The sequence below is a fragment of the Hermetia illucens genome, chromosome 1, assembly GCF_905115235.1.
Source record: "Hermetia illucens chromosome 1, iHerIll2.2.curated.20191125, whole genome shotgun sequence".
NCBI lineage: Eukaryota > Metazoa > Arthropoda > Insecta > Diptera > Stratiomyidae > Hermetia > Hermetia illucens.
This window is the reverse complement of record NC_051849.1, coordinates 169,799,133-169,814,116: the sequence shown is the minus strand read 5'-3', so window position 1 is coordinate 169,814,116 and position 14,984 is coordinate 169,799,133. Positions and strand designations below refer to the sequence as shown.

Sequence of the window (14,984 nt, the reverse complement as noted above, 5' to 3'; positions counted from 1 at the left end):
TCGAGAAATTTGTGATAGAAGCATTTCTTCTCACGGACCTTCATTTCAACGTCATCATTCAAAAGCCAAGTATCTCGGTTGATGTACCGCTTACCCGACTTGGTGACCCCGAGGGTTGCAGAGGCCGCTTTGTGGATCGTGTCTCTGATTTGGTTTCACGATTCTTCCACAATCGTAATGGTCGGCAATCGTATGAGTGAGATCGTTTCTTCTTTCTTCTCACCAAATCGCCACCATTTAATGCGAGACGGGTCAGTGCGTTCCTCACGCTGTTTTATCGGTGGCTTGATTCGCAGGACGGCGATCAACGGCCGATGTTGAGGTGCGATGGTCTCATAGGGAACGACTTTGCAATCAGTGACGGGGGTAAAATGTCGGCGTCTTATGAGAATCTAATCTATTTGCGTTTTACTGTTTCCACTATATAATATAGGAAGATATGACAATCGTTTGATGAATCATGTATTCATAACTACAAGGTCATGTATGTCCGCAAAATCGATTATACGCTCGCCACTCTCATTGCGCGCTCCGAACCCCTTTCCCCCAAGGCACCTGTTACCGTCTGCCTTTGCACCCACATGACCATATAGTCGTCAGCAGGCACGCGACAAGTCTTTTCATCGAGAAGTTGCCAGAAGGCATCTTTCTCGCCATCAGTTCGACCTGTCTGGGGTGCGTAGGCGGTGAAGAAATGAATAGTGCGGTCAGCTGATATAATGGTGAACTTCATCAGCCAATCGTCAAATCGTTCGACTTCTTTAATGGCATCACGGAAACCCTCTGAGATGGCAATGCCAACGCCATATTGAGTGTGTGGGTTACCAAAATAGAGAAGTTTATAGCCATTTTTACCGCGTTCGCGTTCAATGTCGCAGCTTTTGGCACCAGACCATCGGGTTTCTTGCAGAGCGCAGATATCAATGCGCCTTTTCTGAAGGGTTCTTGCGAGTTCCTCGGTCTTTTCAGTTAGGGTTCCAATATTTAGCTTGCAGACACGTATTTGTTTTGTTCGTTGTGTTCGGACTAACTTGCTTACGTCCTGACGCCGTCCATGCGTCAAGAACCCTTGCAGAGTACTCCATGGTGCGAATTTAGGTTGATATTGAATAATTAATGAGTATTACGTTTTAGCATGTTCATGACGTCCATTTTCCATACTAAACTCCAATTAATTTTCTTGATTCTTCACTTTTCAAATAATGGCGTTGTATTTATCCTTTGCCTAGAGACACATACGAAGTCTACAATACGTGTGCTGTACATATGGACGACGGCACTCTCGAATCACCTAAGAAAGGTATTCGAAAGCCAAAATTGAATGATTGATCATTCGCGGTCACATGGTATTCTGAATTCCCATATCCATTTTGCAATTTGATTGTCAGTCACATCACGTTACATTTCACTGGGAGGTCTAAAAGGACAACTGCAATTGGAAGCTGTCTACTATCTCTTGGGGTAATTTAACTGATTTGTGTGTAATGGTCACTAATTAAGTGATTTTACTCTGGAGTCTGTGGCTTTAACGATGGAATGCTTCACGCTATGTGGGACGGCTGGTTATGGGACTATCAACTGAAAATCAAATCATGATGGAAAGTCGATATCATGCACATTGCATTCTATTCTCTACGAGGATGCAATCGATAATCATTCGCTGTGTGGTTCAAGAATTTCATTATTAGCCATTTAATTGTAGGGCTAAGTGGGTCGTCTGAACTTATTAGCGATGTCTGGTCTAGAGACGGAGAATGGTTTGCATTGATTCCTTTTCCATGTTGTTGTTGATGGAGCAATGGATTCATAGTCTTACCACAGTAACTAAATGGGGGCATTATCCTAGGGTTTTGACCATTCAATAGACAGTTTGCCTTTTTGCTCCTCCACAAGTTTTCGGAAAGTTGATAATTCCGTGGGGTTCACTGAGCAATTTCGCTTAGTGCTCCAATAATTGAATTCAATGAGTTTTTGAAAATAAAAAAAGTTTTCTTGCCGTACATTTACTACTTTGAAGTATACTTGGCACATCATGAGTTTCATCAGTAACAGCCCCACTACCTCTACACGTGATTGATTAACTGAATTATTGAATTCTTTCTCAAGAAGGAAGCTTTCTGGACCAAGTTGGTGTTATCGAAGCGCGTCTTTTATCGGATGAAATGAAATTTCTGTCTAAATTGAAGTCGAGGGTAACTGAAAATTTGTCACTTGACACCATTTTCTTTCTTTACTTTCCGAATATCTTATAAAAATATCAACCACTTACATTTAGTACCGCAATGAATTTTCAACAGTAAACAAATTTCGGTGTATCCATGACCTTATTCTTTCAATTTATCTACCACTCGATATTTGTCCAGAGAACTTTTTCTTGCGGAATAGAATTCTCTTAGTAAATACCCATTTTATGTGTCGCATAAAAGCAACAAGCACTTTATCGTAAATAAAATTCTGGAGAATTTGTCGTCATTCCTTTTCTTCTTTTCTTATTTCCAGGATCAAACATCGAATGTTTTCTCACAACCATACATTCCAGGGACAATGACATCGCACAAGCATGAGACGTTGGGAACACATGAAGCTGTTAAGCAGTCACGAAAGAACTATATCACGAATCACCGGCATCATCTAGGTAAGGTATTTTTTCCTGTGGTGTACTTGTAATGTGGCTGGAACCAAGATAGAAGATTTTATTTTGCGATATTGCTGGGTGTAGCTCGTTGAATGCCGATAATGGTATTATTGCTGGGTAGAAGGAGGAAGTGTGGACACATATCGGCATGGCTTCTAGTACTCTAATTTAAAGTTTAGAAGAGAGACGGGAAACTCAAATGTACAGTAAGTGCTAGAAGTAGAATTACGCTGGATATGAAATTTGCTACTTTATTGCCTCAGGAGAACTATTGTTTTGAAACATTGAATCCCCCAGTATTCTAACAGGTAAAGAGACGAATGCGCTTTAAAGGATTTGGAAATCCATTTCCTCCCCAGAGCAAAATTTGAATTTATGGTTTATGTACCATGTGCACAAGCAACGTAAATCGATATATTCTACGAACTAATTAGCATTAATTATATTACAACAATAATAAATACATATAATAACGAATCCAGAATGAAATTTGGATTAGACAAGTGTCGAATCCTAGCCATCCGCATGCCGGACATAGCATTGGTGACCTTCACATCGAAGCTGTGAACGAGGAACACCTCTATTATTATTTTGTTAAGGGAAAGGCGCACCGCATCCTTGAAGAATTATTGTGCCCCTTTTACTGGTTATAGCGTACCTATTGAACATAGTATCTCTTCCACGCTGGACAAATATTCGTTTCTGAACTTACGTACTAATGATTTGACCGAGGAACGAAGAGATTTGAAAAAAAGTCAGCAACGTTTCTAGAAGCCAGGAACTTCTTTCTCACAGTCTGTTTTTGACGTAGTTTTTTGTGAATTTCAGTGGTGAACCAGACGAGGTAAGAGCGTAAGCACTTAGGAGAGGCGTTCACTCCTCTAACAGGGAAGAAGATCAGATAAAAAGGTATAGAAAGTGTTGACTGCTTGGTCACAGGTAAATGGAGAGAGGAGGGAAACCCTGTAGATTGACGCCAGGGCTGAGTTCAGACCTTCGAAGTTTGCCTTACGAAAGTTGAACTTGGTAGGCCTGTGAGCGACAGGAGAGTGGAGTCGGGATAGCTGAACATTGAATTCGAGAGCAGGATGATGAGCGTCAGGGGCAACGTAAGAGGGAGCATGAAGGGTTTGGGAAAGGAAGGTCAGAGAGGACAAGGTTGAGAGTGCGATCTAAGCGGTTTCTAGAAAGGTTAAACTGGAGGGCGCCACAGGTGTACATGAAAGTGGATACAGGAAGAGAAGAGTGAGTCGAGTTATTAGGCAGGGAGGGAAGGCAAGGAAAGCATAGGAAGATTAAAGTCGCCACAGAGGATGCACGGAACTGAGGGAAACAAAACGATTAGGGCTTCTGATAACCTATCGAAGAAATCCTCGTACAGAGAAGGCGGGCTTAGGCAGGGAAAATATACACACGATATGATAAAGGGACATACGTTTGGCAGAAGGACACGTATCGTAACAGAATCCGCCAGTTGTCTTGCCAAGCGCAGCACAGTCTCTATCACAACGAAAGACAGAGTAATCTTCGAGGAGCTCAGAATCTAAAATCCTGTCATCCAGCCAGGTTTGAGAAATGCTAAGGCAGACAGTTTGAAATCCGACAGCTTGGTCCTTAGACCCCTTACATTTTGATAAAATAGCGTATAGTTGTTGGAATCATCCAAGTTGGGCGAGGCAGGCGGGCGGGCCGGAAATTTTCTCGAAGCTTAGACCTCTGATAAGGCTTGACGAAGACTCCCTGTGCCCAAAAGGAAGATTGGACGATAGCATCAAAGTCGTGAGGATATGTCACTTTGAAGGAAGCTATCACTCATTCAGGAGGGCCACCCTTCGTCAGCTTCACATACGAAAAAGGTGACAAAGTTGAGTTGGTTTTGCTTCTGATATAGGCCAGAATTTCGTCGGGCGTGGTAGAGTACGTTAGCCTTGACACGAACAGCTGTTTCGGTGGCGAGGCGTTCAATTGGGGGCCACTCGGGCGACATGAGGTCGGAAAGGCCTGTGGTTCAGCGGTGGCGGGCGTCAATGATATACAGGAGGAAGCGTGCGGTGGTGCTATTGCAGCGACTGTAGGATAAACGCCAGAAGTTCGTAGCGCATCCGATGATGCGTAGGGAACCTGTCCTTCGGATGGAGGACGATTTTTCAGTTGGCTAGCGGAAGTCATTGGGTTGATACAACCTTTTATAGCCGCACTGGAATAGTGCGTGGCAGATAGAGGCAGAGAATTAGTCGACCGGGGCGACTTAGATATGGCGCCAGTTTTGTTGGCTGCAGTCGCCGGCAAGGTATAAGCAGAGCCAGTCAGCGGCATCTCAGGAGCTGAGGCTATGCTTGTGCTTGATGAAGCAGCAGCTTGCGGGGGCAGAATTGTCGGCGATTTTGAAATTGCATGTTGAATTGACGACAAAGTCGCCGTGTGTTAATGCAGCAACTGAATTGCATCAGATAGCGTGGTACCGCAGCAGGCGTTACAATGATAGGTAATGTTCGGTGAAAATTTTGCGCGAATATCTATAAACGCAGAGGGAATATCCAAACAGTTGGCGTGAAAGGTCGCACCACAGTACCCATCGCAGTCTAAAAATATGGAGCGAATAGATTCCGGCTCCTTACAAATGGCACGCAGAGTACCATAAATCGGCGAGGAAGTTGCCATAATAAATTTGAAAAAAGGTGATTAAACACACATTCAGTTACATAAACGGACGAAGATTTACACAAGAGAACTACCGACGCTACCTTTTATTGAAAAGCAAATGGTGTCCCAATAATAGTTAAATTCCGCTGTTTGTGTATATTGTGATGAATTGTAAGAGATAATAACCGCAATACACTGCGCTAAGGAGTGCCGTTTGGGGTTATCATTAATTACGTTAGTCCCTGCCTACATACCTACACGTAATTATAAGTACACATGCACGTTTATCCATATTTGCATTTATCTTCATATAATATTTACCAAACAATGAGTAACTCATTCACTTTTGAGATTTGCTCTTGAAGATAAAATTCCACATGAGCTTTCATTTACATTTCATGCATAACAATGATATGTGCAAAACCCCTCTAGTCAAGAAAATAATATTACATGCAGAAGGATATTGAAATAAAAGTATCAGGGAGGTCATCATAAGCAAGAGATGTTTGCATAGGTTTTAGGACAAATACCGAACATTAATTTGTAGGCATAAATAGGAAATATTCCTACGACTTAAAAACCTTTCCTTAGATAAATTCTGTTTTAGCAGAGCCTAAAGTTTTATTCGTTATGTAAAAAAACTCCCATTGATTTCAGGAAATTAAAACAGTCTCTACGCAGAAAATTTCATCATAGAGGTTCATATGATTAATACTCAGTTTATACATATTTATAGGGCATGATTCGTTCAACACAATTAACCAATTAAACTTCGGGAAGGGGAAGCATTTCCTTGGACAACCTACATAGTGACAGCGAGCATCAACAATATCAAAAAAACCTTATTATTATTATTATACTGTTAAGGGAAAGTTGCACCGCGTCCTTGAAGGACTATTGTGTCCCTTTTACTGGTTATAGTGTACCTATTGATCATAGTATCTCTAGCAGGCCTGAAACCGTCAGGAACTTTAGTATGTTCCCTACTTCCAGATCTTTCAGCTTTGCATCTGGTATTAAGTGTTCTCCCAGATGCCTCGACCTACTTTGCAGAAGTGCCGCACACTGCCCCAGGACGTGTATAGAGGTTTCGTCCCCCTCCTCACAAAACCTGCAGGCAGTGTCCGTAGATATCCCTAGCTTCTCTAGGTGTGAGAATTCCCACTATGATTCGGAGGTTCTTTTTGATGAGGTTTAAGCAATCCTTTGTGCGCATGGGTTCGTATCCCCCAAAAAGCACCCTGGACTGCTCCATCCCTGGTAGGCCCACCCAGTATAGTGCCCTCAACCGTGCCTCTTCATTTCTTAGATTCATAGCCATGAAACCGTTCCCGATTCTACAGAAAGGTTCTGGTCCGTGTAAAGGCGTCCCTGCTCCCTTCTTGGCTAGTTCGTCCGCTGTCTCGTTGCCTTCCAACCCAACATGGCCTGGAATCCAAAGTATCCAGACCTTGTTGGACGAGCCGAGTGTATTCAGTCTCTCAAAGCATTCCCATACCAGTTTAGAGTTCACCTGGTTGGACCTAAGTGCCTTGATCGCTACTTGGCTATCGGTGAGAATAGCTATATTCTGTCCCCTATAGTTCCTTAAGGCACATTTGTCTATGACGTATATTTCCGCCTGGAATACACTAGTGTACCTACCCATTGGCTCAAAGTACATTTTCCTTGGAACAAGTCATTGCCGGTGTCAACCGGCACTTGCTCTCTCTGCTGTGAAGGATTCGTCAGTGTACCAAGTAATCAGTTGCTGGTTTAAGTCGTATGTTGCAGCCACGCTCTTCCAGTTTGCCTTGTTACTCCAACGTATTTCAAACTTCTTATCGAAGTGGAACCTCGTTGTCATGTTATCCCTTGGTATCAGTAATTCGGGGTACCGCCTAGAAAGGATAGCAATTTTCCTTCGATTTAGGCAGCTCCCCGCCTCGCTCATACTACCGGCCATCCTGAATATTGCCCTCTTGCCTGTATCTGTATGTGCAGATGGAGAAGGGTTAATCCCAGAAGGACCTTCAGGGATGCCGTTGGGCATGTCCTCATTGCCCCACTGATACACACGCAAGCCAGCCTTTGGAGCTTATGTAATTCCCTGGCTTGTGTGCTGAGTTCGGTTCCTTCTGCCCAGATTACCACTCCATTGGCCTTACTATTGCAGCATATATATGCAAAGTAGTATCTTGGGGCTGCAACCCTATTTTTTCCTGCTATGGACCTGCAAGTCATCAGAGCCCTCGTGGCTTTCTTACAAGTGTTGCAGCATTGATACACACGCAAGCCAGCCTTTGGAGCTTATGTAATTCCCTGGGTTGTGTGCTGAGTTCGGTTCTTTCTGCCCAGATTACTGGTCCATAGGTAACCATTGGCCTTACTATTGCAGTATATATCCAAAGTAGTATCTTCGGCTGCAACCCCATTTTTTTTCTGCTGCTATGGATCTGCAAGTCATCAGAGCCCTCGTAGCTTTCTGACAAGTGTTTCCGACATGTGTCTTCCAGAGTAATTTTTGGTCTAGCGTAATTCCCAAATATTTGACCTCTGTTTCTCGTTTCACCTCCATATCATGTAATGTTATGGCTCTCAGGTAATCAAGCTTACACCTCCTAGTGAATGGTACTATGGTGGTTTTGGCTGGGTGGATCCGCAGTCTCACCTTCCTGCACCAGGCACTAGCAATCCTTAGTCCAGTTTGGATTCTATCACATAGGGTATCTTCATATTTGCCCCTACAGATTAAAACAATGTCGTCCGCGTAACCCTGGACTTGTATTCCAGTATTTTCCTCTCCAAATACCTCGGAATTCTGCACGGGACCCATGCTCGGGTGGGTGATCTGAAGGATGCTCTGCTGTCTGAATTCCTGTGATGTGTAAAGCTGGTACTGAAGTCGCATTTCTCGGGGAAGAATGAAAGAAACGTACTGATCATATTCTCTCTCCCTTCACTGGCTTATGCATTCGGAATATTGCCCTTGACGAAAATCGATCAGGAAAACGTCCAGCGACCGATACGGAGACAGAAGCGTGGTTGATGTGGCTGGACCAAATTACCGGCAAGTCGGCTCACTGCGCTCTTATTTTACAGCAAAGAGCAGGCGAGTACTTTGCATGTGGCTGTTTGTAAGGCAGACTGTGGGCTAACTCGACTTAGCTCAAAGGATCGATTTTTAAATCCTCTGAGTGGGGTAAAGTTAGACAAAGAGCGGATGGATGAATAGGAGTCGGGAACATAGATTGATTAGATAGATTAGAATGATTAGCTGGTATACTGAATTCCTTCTCTATGGATAGAAACAGCGTATAGTGATAATATATATTGGGTATATTGGGAATATATTGGGTTGGGGAAAAAGTAATGTCGTATTTGTGATCGAATTTTAACACTTTATTTAACATACTTAGAATTATTCGATTTAAGTCAAATATGCGCCGTTTTGTTCGAAAACTTTTTGCCATTTAGAAGGCAACTCCATTATCCCCCTCTTATAACCCCCCCCCCCCCCCCCCCCCTTTTTCTGGAAAAAACTTAAACAGCCAGTTTTCACAAGCCCCTTTTGAGACGAACTTAGTAGCACCAAGAGCGTTTTGCATGGACCGGAAGAGATGGTAATCACTACCAGGTCCGGATCATACGGTGGGTGCGATAGGACATCCATCCGAGCTCCCGTAGTTTCTAGCGGGTCATCAAAGATGTGTGAGGCCGAGCGTTGTCCTGGTGGAACAGAACACCATTCCTATTGACCAATCCTGGCCGCTTCTGGTCAATCGCCAGCTTCAAACGGTCGAAACCCACCACACACAGCAAAACCTTCCTGGCCGTCAATCCGGGCTTGACGATGGTTTGGGCCGGCTCGCCGCGCTTCGACCACGATCTTTTTCGCTTTTTCGCCATTTATTAACAAATAATAAGCATGATATCCATTTCTTATTGCAACCTCAAAAATTCTACCAGGAAAAGGGAAATACAATGCTTTGATAAAGTTAGTGGCGAATTGGTACCAAATGTGCTCAATTTATTCGGAAACTTCATTTTCATTGTCAGATTGCGTCTCATCTCCATAGATTTTTTTTTGACAACCAACCCTATAAGTTCTCTGTGATATTCATATCCGCTAACGCAGGACATGACTCTAAAACTGTAATGTTTTTAAAAGAAAGTTGGGAAACTGCAAGCGGGACTCTTCAGGTATGAAGGGTTTGTGTTTCCTTATGCCTCTCTTCCGTACTCGAGGAGTTTGGCTAAATCCGAGTCTGCAAAGGGCTCATCTGTAGTAGGTCCCTTCACGAAGCTTCACCGGAGATTACTTGGTATCATGGAAACCAACGAGAGCAGATGCTCCTGGAGGATGTGCTCCCGGCTCGGTTATGTACGGCTACGAGTTACAGCAGAGTTCCTTGTGGACTCAAGCGTGAAGTTGCGCTGTGTAGTTCTGTGGCCATGCCCTTTAATTACGGCAAACGTGTTAGATACACCCTCATTCGCTGCAATGAATGCTGAGCCTGCATTCAGTATAAGCCAGTACCGCTGTGCCAGTTACGGCGGACCTCTCATTGCGGTCACCGAATCAATCTGTGTCCGGAAAGGACCCGTGGCGAGCATTAAAGAGTGGAGAGTTCGAAATAAATTTCGAATGCTGCGAATCCTGCCGCGCCACAGAATTATACCTGTACGACAGGTTCTCACATTAAACTACCAAGACCTTTATGTATTTTCTTATTTGAGTATGAGTGTCTGTCTGCCATGTAGTTTAATATGATTAGCAAGTGTGTAGAAGTTCACCTAAAATAGATACAAGAAAGGAATGGAGAAAAGTAGGTTCCTCATATATAAGACTATAGTATTGTCAATTATTTTTAATTATGACTTTTATTATTATTAATTAAGTAATTATGACGTCAGCACAGTATTTCTATGATTTGTATGTGTGCATGAGGTGGGGGAGGGTCAAAGCCTCTGAGCACTCAGACTCCAGTGGTCCATTGCAGTCAATTCGCCCGTCTAACAAAATATCCCGGATACGTTTATGTATCACAGGATTTCCGTTAGTGGATGCGATGCTACCAGCTGTAGTTGGACCACATTAGCATAAAAAATCTGATGTCTGATGCGTCCATAGGCAGGGCACTCACAAGGAAAATGTTTCGTGGCTCCCATTTCCTAACAACAGGATGGTATCATTTTGAAGTAACCCTATTCTGAACATATGCCCTTCTAGTGAGTCAGAATGCCCACCATACTTCTGCAAGTCTTCCTGTTTTTCAACTGGATGAACTTTCCAGTATGTTTGTTTGCTTCTGACAGGAAAAGCTTGATATGTTTAGCAGCGTTAAGGCTCTGCTACTTACCATTTTAGAAAGTTTGTTCCCAGTTTTTTATACCATCATTAGTCAATGATACTGACACCTCAGTTGTTGATTCCGGTCCGGACATGGGGAAATCGAACGCTCTTTTACTAAAACATCCGAGATTTTAGTTCCCTCAACACCACAATGACCAGTAGTCCCTCTGTATCTAATCGAGAAACTGAGTTCTATCGACTTCGACATTCCTGAACGACTTTTGAAGAAATAAAAAACTACACAGCGCCTTCGATTAGCTTAACTATCGCTACAGACTACGATGCGCCTGCCCTTCAACATCAGAATATCCTGATACGCATTTTTTTGGTTCGTCCCAATTTTCTCTTCGTTTTAAGATAACTTCATATCTTCTACCAAACAGATGTATGGATTCAGTTCTCGTAATAACTCTTAAAATGCTCTGTAGCCCCCATGTTCCATAAATCTAATGAAATTGGTCTATGAGCTGCTCTCACTGCATTGCTGAGTCCAAAGGGCCGGATGTTGTGCTCATGGCACCGATAATACCCAAACACACAGTTCTAGATTTATTGAAAGTCCACGCCTGAGGCATCAACCGTCAAATCAACAGCGCGTTGTGTGTTTTTACAAACCGGTCCGAGATTTCGACCAACAACTAGCACAGCCACGTCATCTGCATAAGCTAGCACCTCAGCACACAGCAATCTCTGCGTTAGTATAATATAGATCCACTAAATCAAAATTTCATCAATACTATGCTCTCTAGGGATGTTACATAGCTTTTGAAAAGGCGCACGGTAAATCGTCCCTTCAATGTCAACGAGGTCACCCACATCGCGTACTCGCCTTTTAGAGTTGCATCCTCTATCTTTGAAATCAAAGAGTGAGGTGAGGTTTAGGTATGAAGACTACCTTTACCTTCTTCCAAGAGATTGGTACGTAGCCCAGAACACGACATCCTCCAAAAAATATTTTTTAAAAGTTGCTCTATGTGCTCTAATTGGCTGTATCTGCAAACTTTTCAACATCTTTCAATACTATGGCGATACGTTTCGGGCCGAACAATTTCTGTAAGCTCATATAGGCTCTATTGGCTGACAACAATCGTGCGCCGATTTCATCGTCATAGCTCTTATGGGTTGTGCGTCCCTAGATAGGAGAGGTTATCAACAGTCTCAAGGTTGTAGTCTCCAATCTTTATTGTTCTCGTTCGACCTGTGCGATTTGTTGTTGTTGATTCTTATATTTCGCCTAGCCTTCATTGATGTGCAGCCCAGGATTTTACTCGCTGTGAATGAAGGCAGACTATACTCGTACATATCGCGTTGTTCTTGCCATAATGTGAATATCGTCAGCATATGTCAGTTGGGTCGACTTAAAGACGATGGCGCTTTTTGCATTAACATCAGCATCCCTGATCACTTTCTCCAGGACCAGGCTAAAGACGATGCATGATAGAGCATTTCTTTGTCTTAGACCGTTATTAATGTCGAATGGTCTCAAGAGTGTTCCTGCTTCTTTAATCTGGCCTCGCACATTGCTCGGGGTCAGCCTGGTTAGTGTTAGTAATTTGTAAAGATTACGTTTTTGACAGTGTAAGGATCTCAAGTTCTAAAAGACCTGGTTCAGTTTCTCGCACTTAATAGCAAAATGCGACGCAGGCGCGTATCGACGGGTACTTCAACGAAATTCTACTTAGCCGTTAGAAGACCTAATTCCGCTTCTATAGCCACGTCATATTGAGTATGTCTTCTGTAGAAGTGACGACGGAACTTAATCTTAAAAATATCTGTCCCTCGGGGTAAGGAATTTGTTCATCGTCCACTTCCACAAGCATTTTCAACATTTGAAGCAATTCCACCTGTCAACGCGTCCGAAGGCGAGGAAGCAACGAATGAAATCGGGGAAAGCAACAAGACCTAACGACTTCTGAGATTTGGAAAGCGAAGAACTGGGACCTAACATTGCGGTTTCGTGAATAGTTCAAACGGGTTATTGAGGAAGGTAGAACACCATCTGACTGGTAAGAAAGTACAATATTTCCAATATGGAAAAAGAGAGGTAGTCCAGTAGGATGTTGAAATTACGGTCCGATCCAGTTACTGTTCCATACCATGACCACGACGACAACCGTATTTGCGAAATCGTTGAAATAACTGTGATCCAAACCGGGTTTGTCAGGATCTGGGGAACCACTGTCGCAATACACGGTGTGCGGTTACTCATGGAGAAAAACCGTGAGAGCATTGCCCTCTTTCCATTCTAGTTCTTGATCTTGAGAAAGCGTTTGACAGTGTGCCACACGAACTCATCTGAGCGGTAAGCGGCGAAAAGATTGGCTGAAACAACGGTGGCTGTGTATGCTGGATGAGGATTTGAAAGCCACGCGACCGCATACAGATCAGACCTTTGATAGAACAAAGTGGCGCAACCGATCTCGACGAGTCGACCCCGCTTGTGAACGGGACAAAACTTGAAGATAAAGAAGGCTATCTTCGTTCAGATCGTAATTTCCACATTATTTGACAGATACGAAGAATAAATGAAGCTGGCATGCTCAGTATCGCACTCAGTCCCAATAAAGAATAAAATCGCTTCATATTTTCTATCTTTTTGTTTATTATACACACTGCATATTCGTGATAAAATCGCCAGAGTTTCCTCTGGTCAAGTCCGTTCTAGAAATATTGAATAGAGTAGGATAAACAATAAAGGAGCGTCCAAAAACAGACTATTGCTCTGCAAATATATAAGATTGACACTTTACTCAGGTGGTGCGCTTCTTAGGTATGTATCGCTAGGATCAAAGGCCAAAGGACGAAATAAATATAGACTTCCATCTATACATTGCAAAGCCGTCAAGTAGCTAACAAACTTGGGAACGTGAAACCGCGGAAAGTCCGGCCGTTTCGACGCTCTAAATAGCTTAATGTAGTGATCCTCCTGATGTGGATCAAAAATCCTTCAATAAAGACTGGGGGAAAAAGCACCCAGAGAAAGCCAGTCAGTCAGCTGTGCGTTTTTTTTTTCAATATCAAAGGTCGACAAAACTTCAGGAGTCCGTTTCAGGACATACGCCTCTTATTTTCCTTGTTAAAAGTAATGGACGAAAACTACCCCGATACTACGTGTCCAGTTCTATGCGAAGTTTCCTTGTATTTGCGAGAAATTATCGAATTTGTCTTGATTTTGATTCAAATGAACTACCCGCAATCCTCTCTGCATCTTGTTTCGCAATATTTCCCACTGCACAAGGTGTTCTGAATATAATTACACTTGAACACTCTACTATGCATGTGCAAACATACTTTTCTACATACAATATCATTGGAACTCTGAAATGCTATCCTGTATAATAGGGTAAAATGGAATAAAAGTCAAAAAAGTGCTGACAGTTCAATTTAGTGTTTCCCAACGACTTTTTCCTGCTTCGGCGAAGAATATCAAACACTTTTAGAAGCAATTCTATTGTGGCCAGAGGAGAGTAGTCTAGTGGGAATTGCATTGTGAGATGTGTGCTTGTGCTATTTTGCAGACATTTATATGCTCCACAAGTATTTCAACTGGATTAGAGCTGAACGCATATGTACCAGAGATGCTATCATGCTATTTCCCTTTTTCTTTCGAAATAATTGATTTCAAATCGTTTTAAAAATATTACTTGTAAAATTAATGGTTTCTCAGCAAAAGTCGTAGTTGGAGAAGTTCCAGATAAGTTGCCGCGACCATGTTGTTGTGGAAGAAAATCGAGCTGATGACTTCTTGACGTCCATTTGTAGTGCACAGGCTTACAAGGGGAAAATGAAGCAGTTCCTTTCTACATAATTACCAGAATTTTTATCGATCCAGTAATGAAACTTTCGACGGGTAACGTGGGTGGTTGGTATGAAAGTGCGTCTCATTTAAAAGGAGCAACTGTTCACAGAACTCTGTCTTGAAGAATTTGGTGTAACATCCTCTGATCGGTTTGTCAGACGACGCATATAGCGCCAAACGCCTTGCTATCCGCTGGTTCAACGATGAACAGAATTCATCATGCTACACCATATCAAGTGCCAACAATATTCTTGGGAGGTTATAGTAAAAACAAACTCCTGCACGAAATTCAACCGCACTCTGTATTATTTTCAAAAATTATGATTCTTTTATATAATAAGCTGCAATAATTATGCCCTTCCTCCAATCACCAAGTATAAAGCCGAACTTGAATCTGGGTGGATACCGTAGCAATTGCTCATTTAGTTGATAACAAGTATCAGAAAGAGATTGAATAGGCGACCAATTGGAGAATACGGACATTGATCTATGAAAGGGGGGGGTACAATTTTCCCGGATGATTCTAAAATATAGTATGTCTAATGACCGCTGATGATGGGAATATCTGAAAG

The 14,984-nt window shown here is 42.7% G+C and overlaps 1 protein-coding gene across 1 annotated transcript in view; it reads left to right on the top strand.

Moving 5' to 3' along the window:
* LOC119661786 (sarcoplasmic reticulum histidine-rich calcium-binding protein-like) overlaps window positions 1-14,984 on the top strand; it is a 310,226-nt gene that overhangs the window by 235,259 nt on the left and 59,983 nt on the right. Inside the window, exon 2 of the mRNA XM_038071269.1 lies at window positions 2,500-2,635. Within this exon, the coding sequence (XP_037927197.1) occupies window positions 2,500-2,635 (136 nt within the window). The remainder of the gene's footprint in view (window positions 1-2,499; window positions 2,636-14,984) is intronic.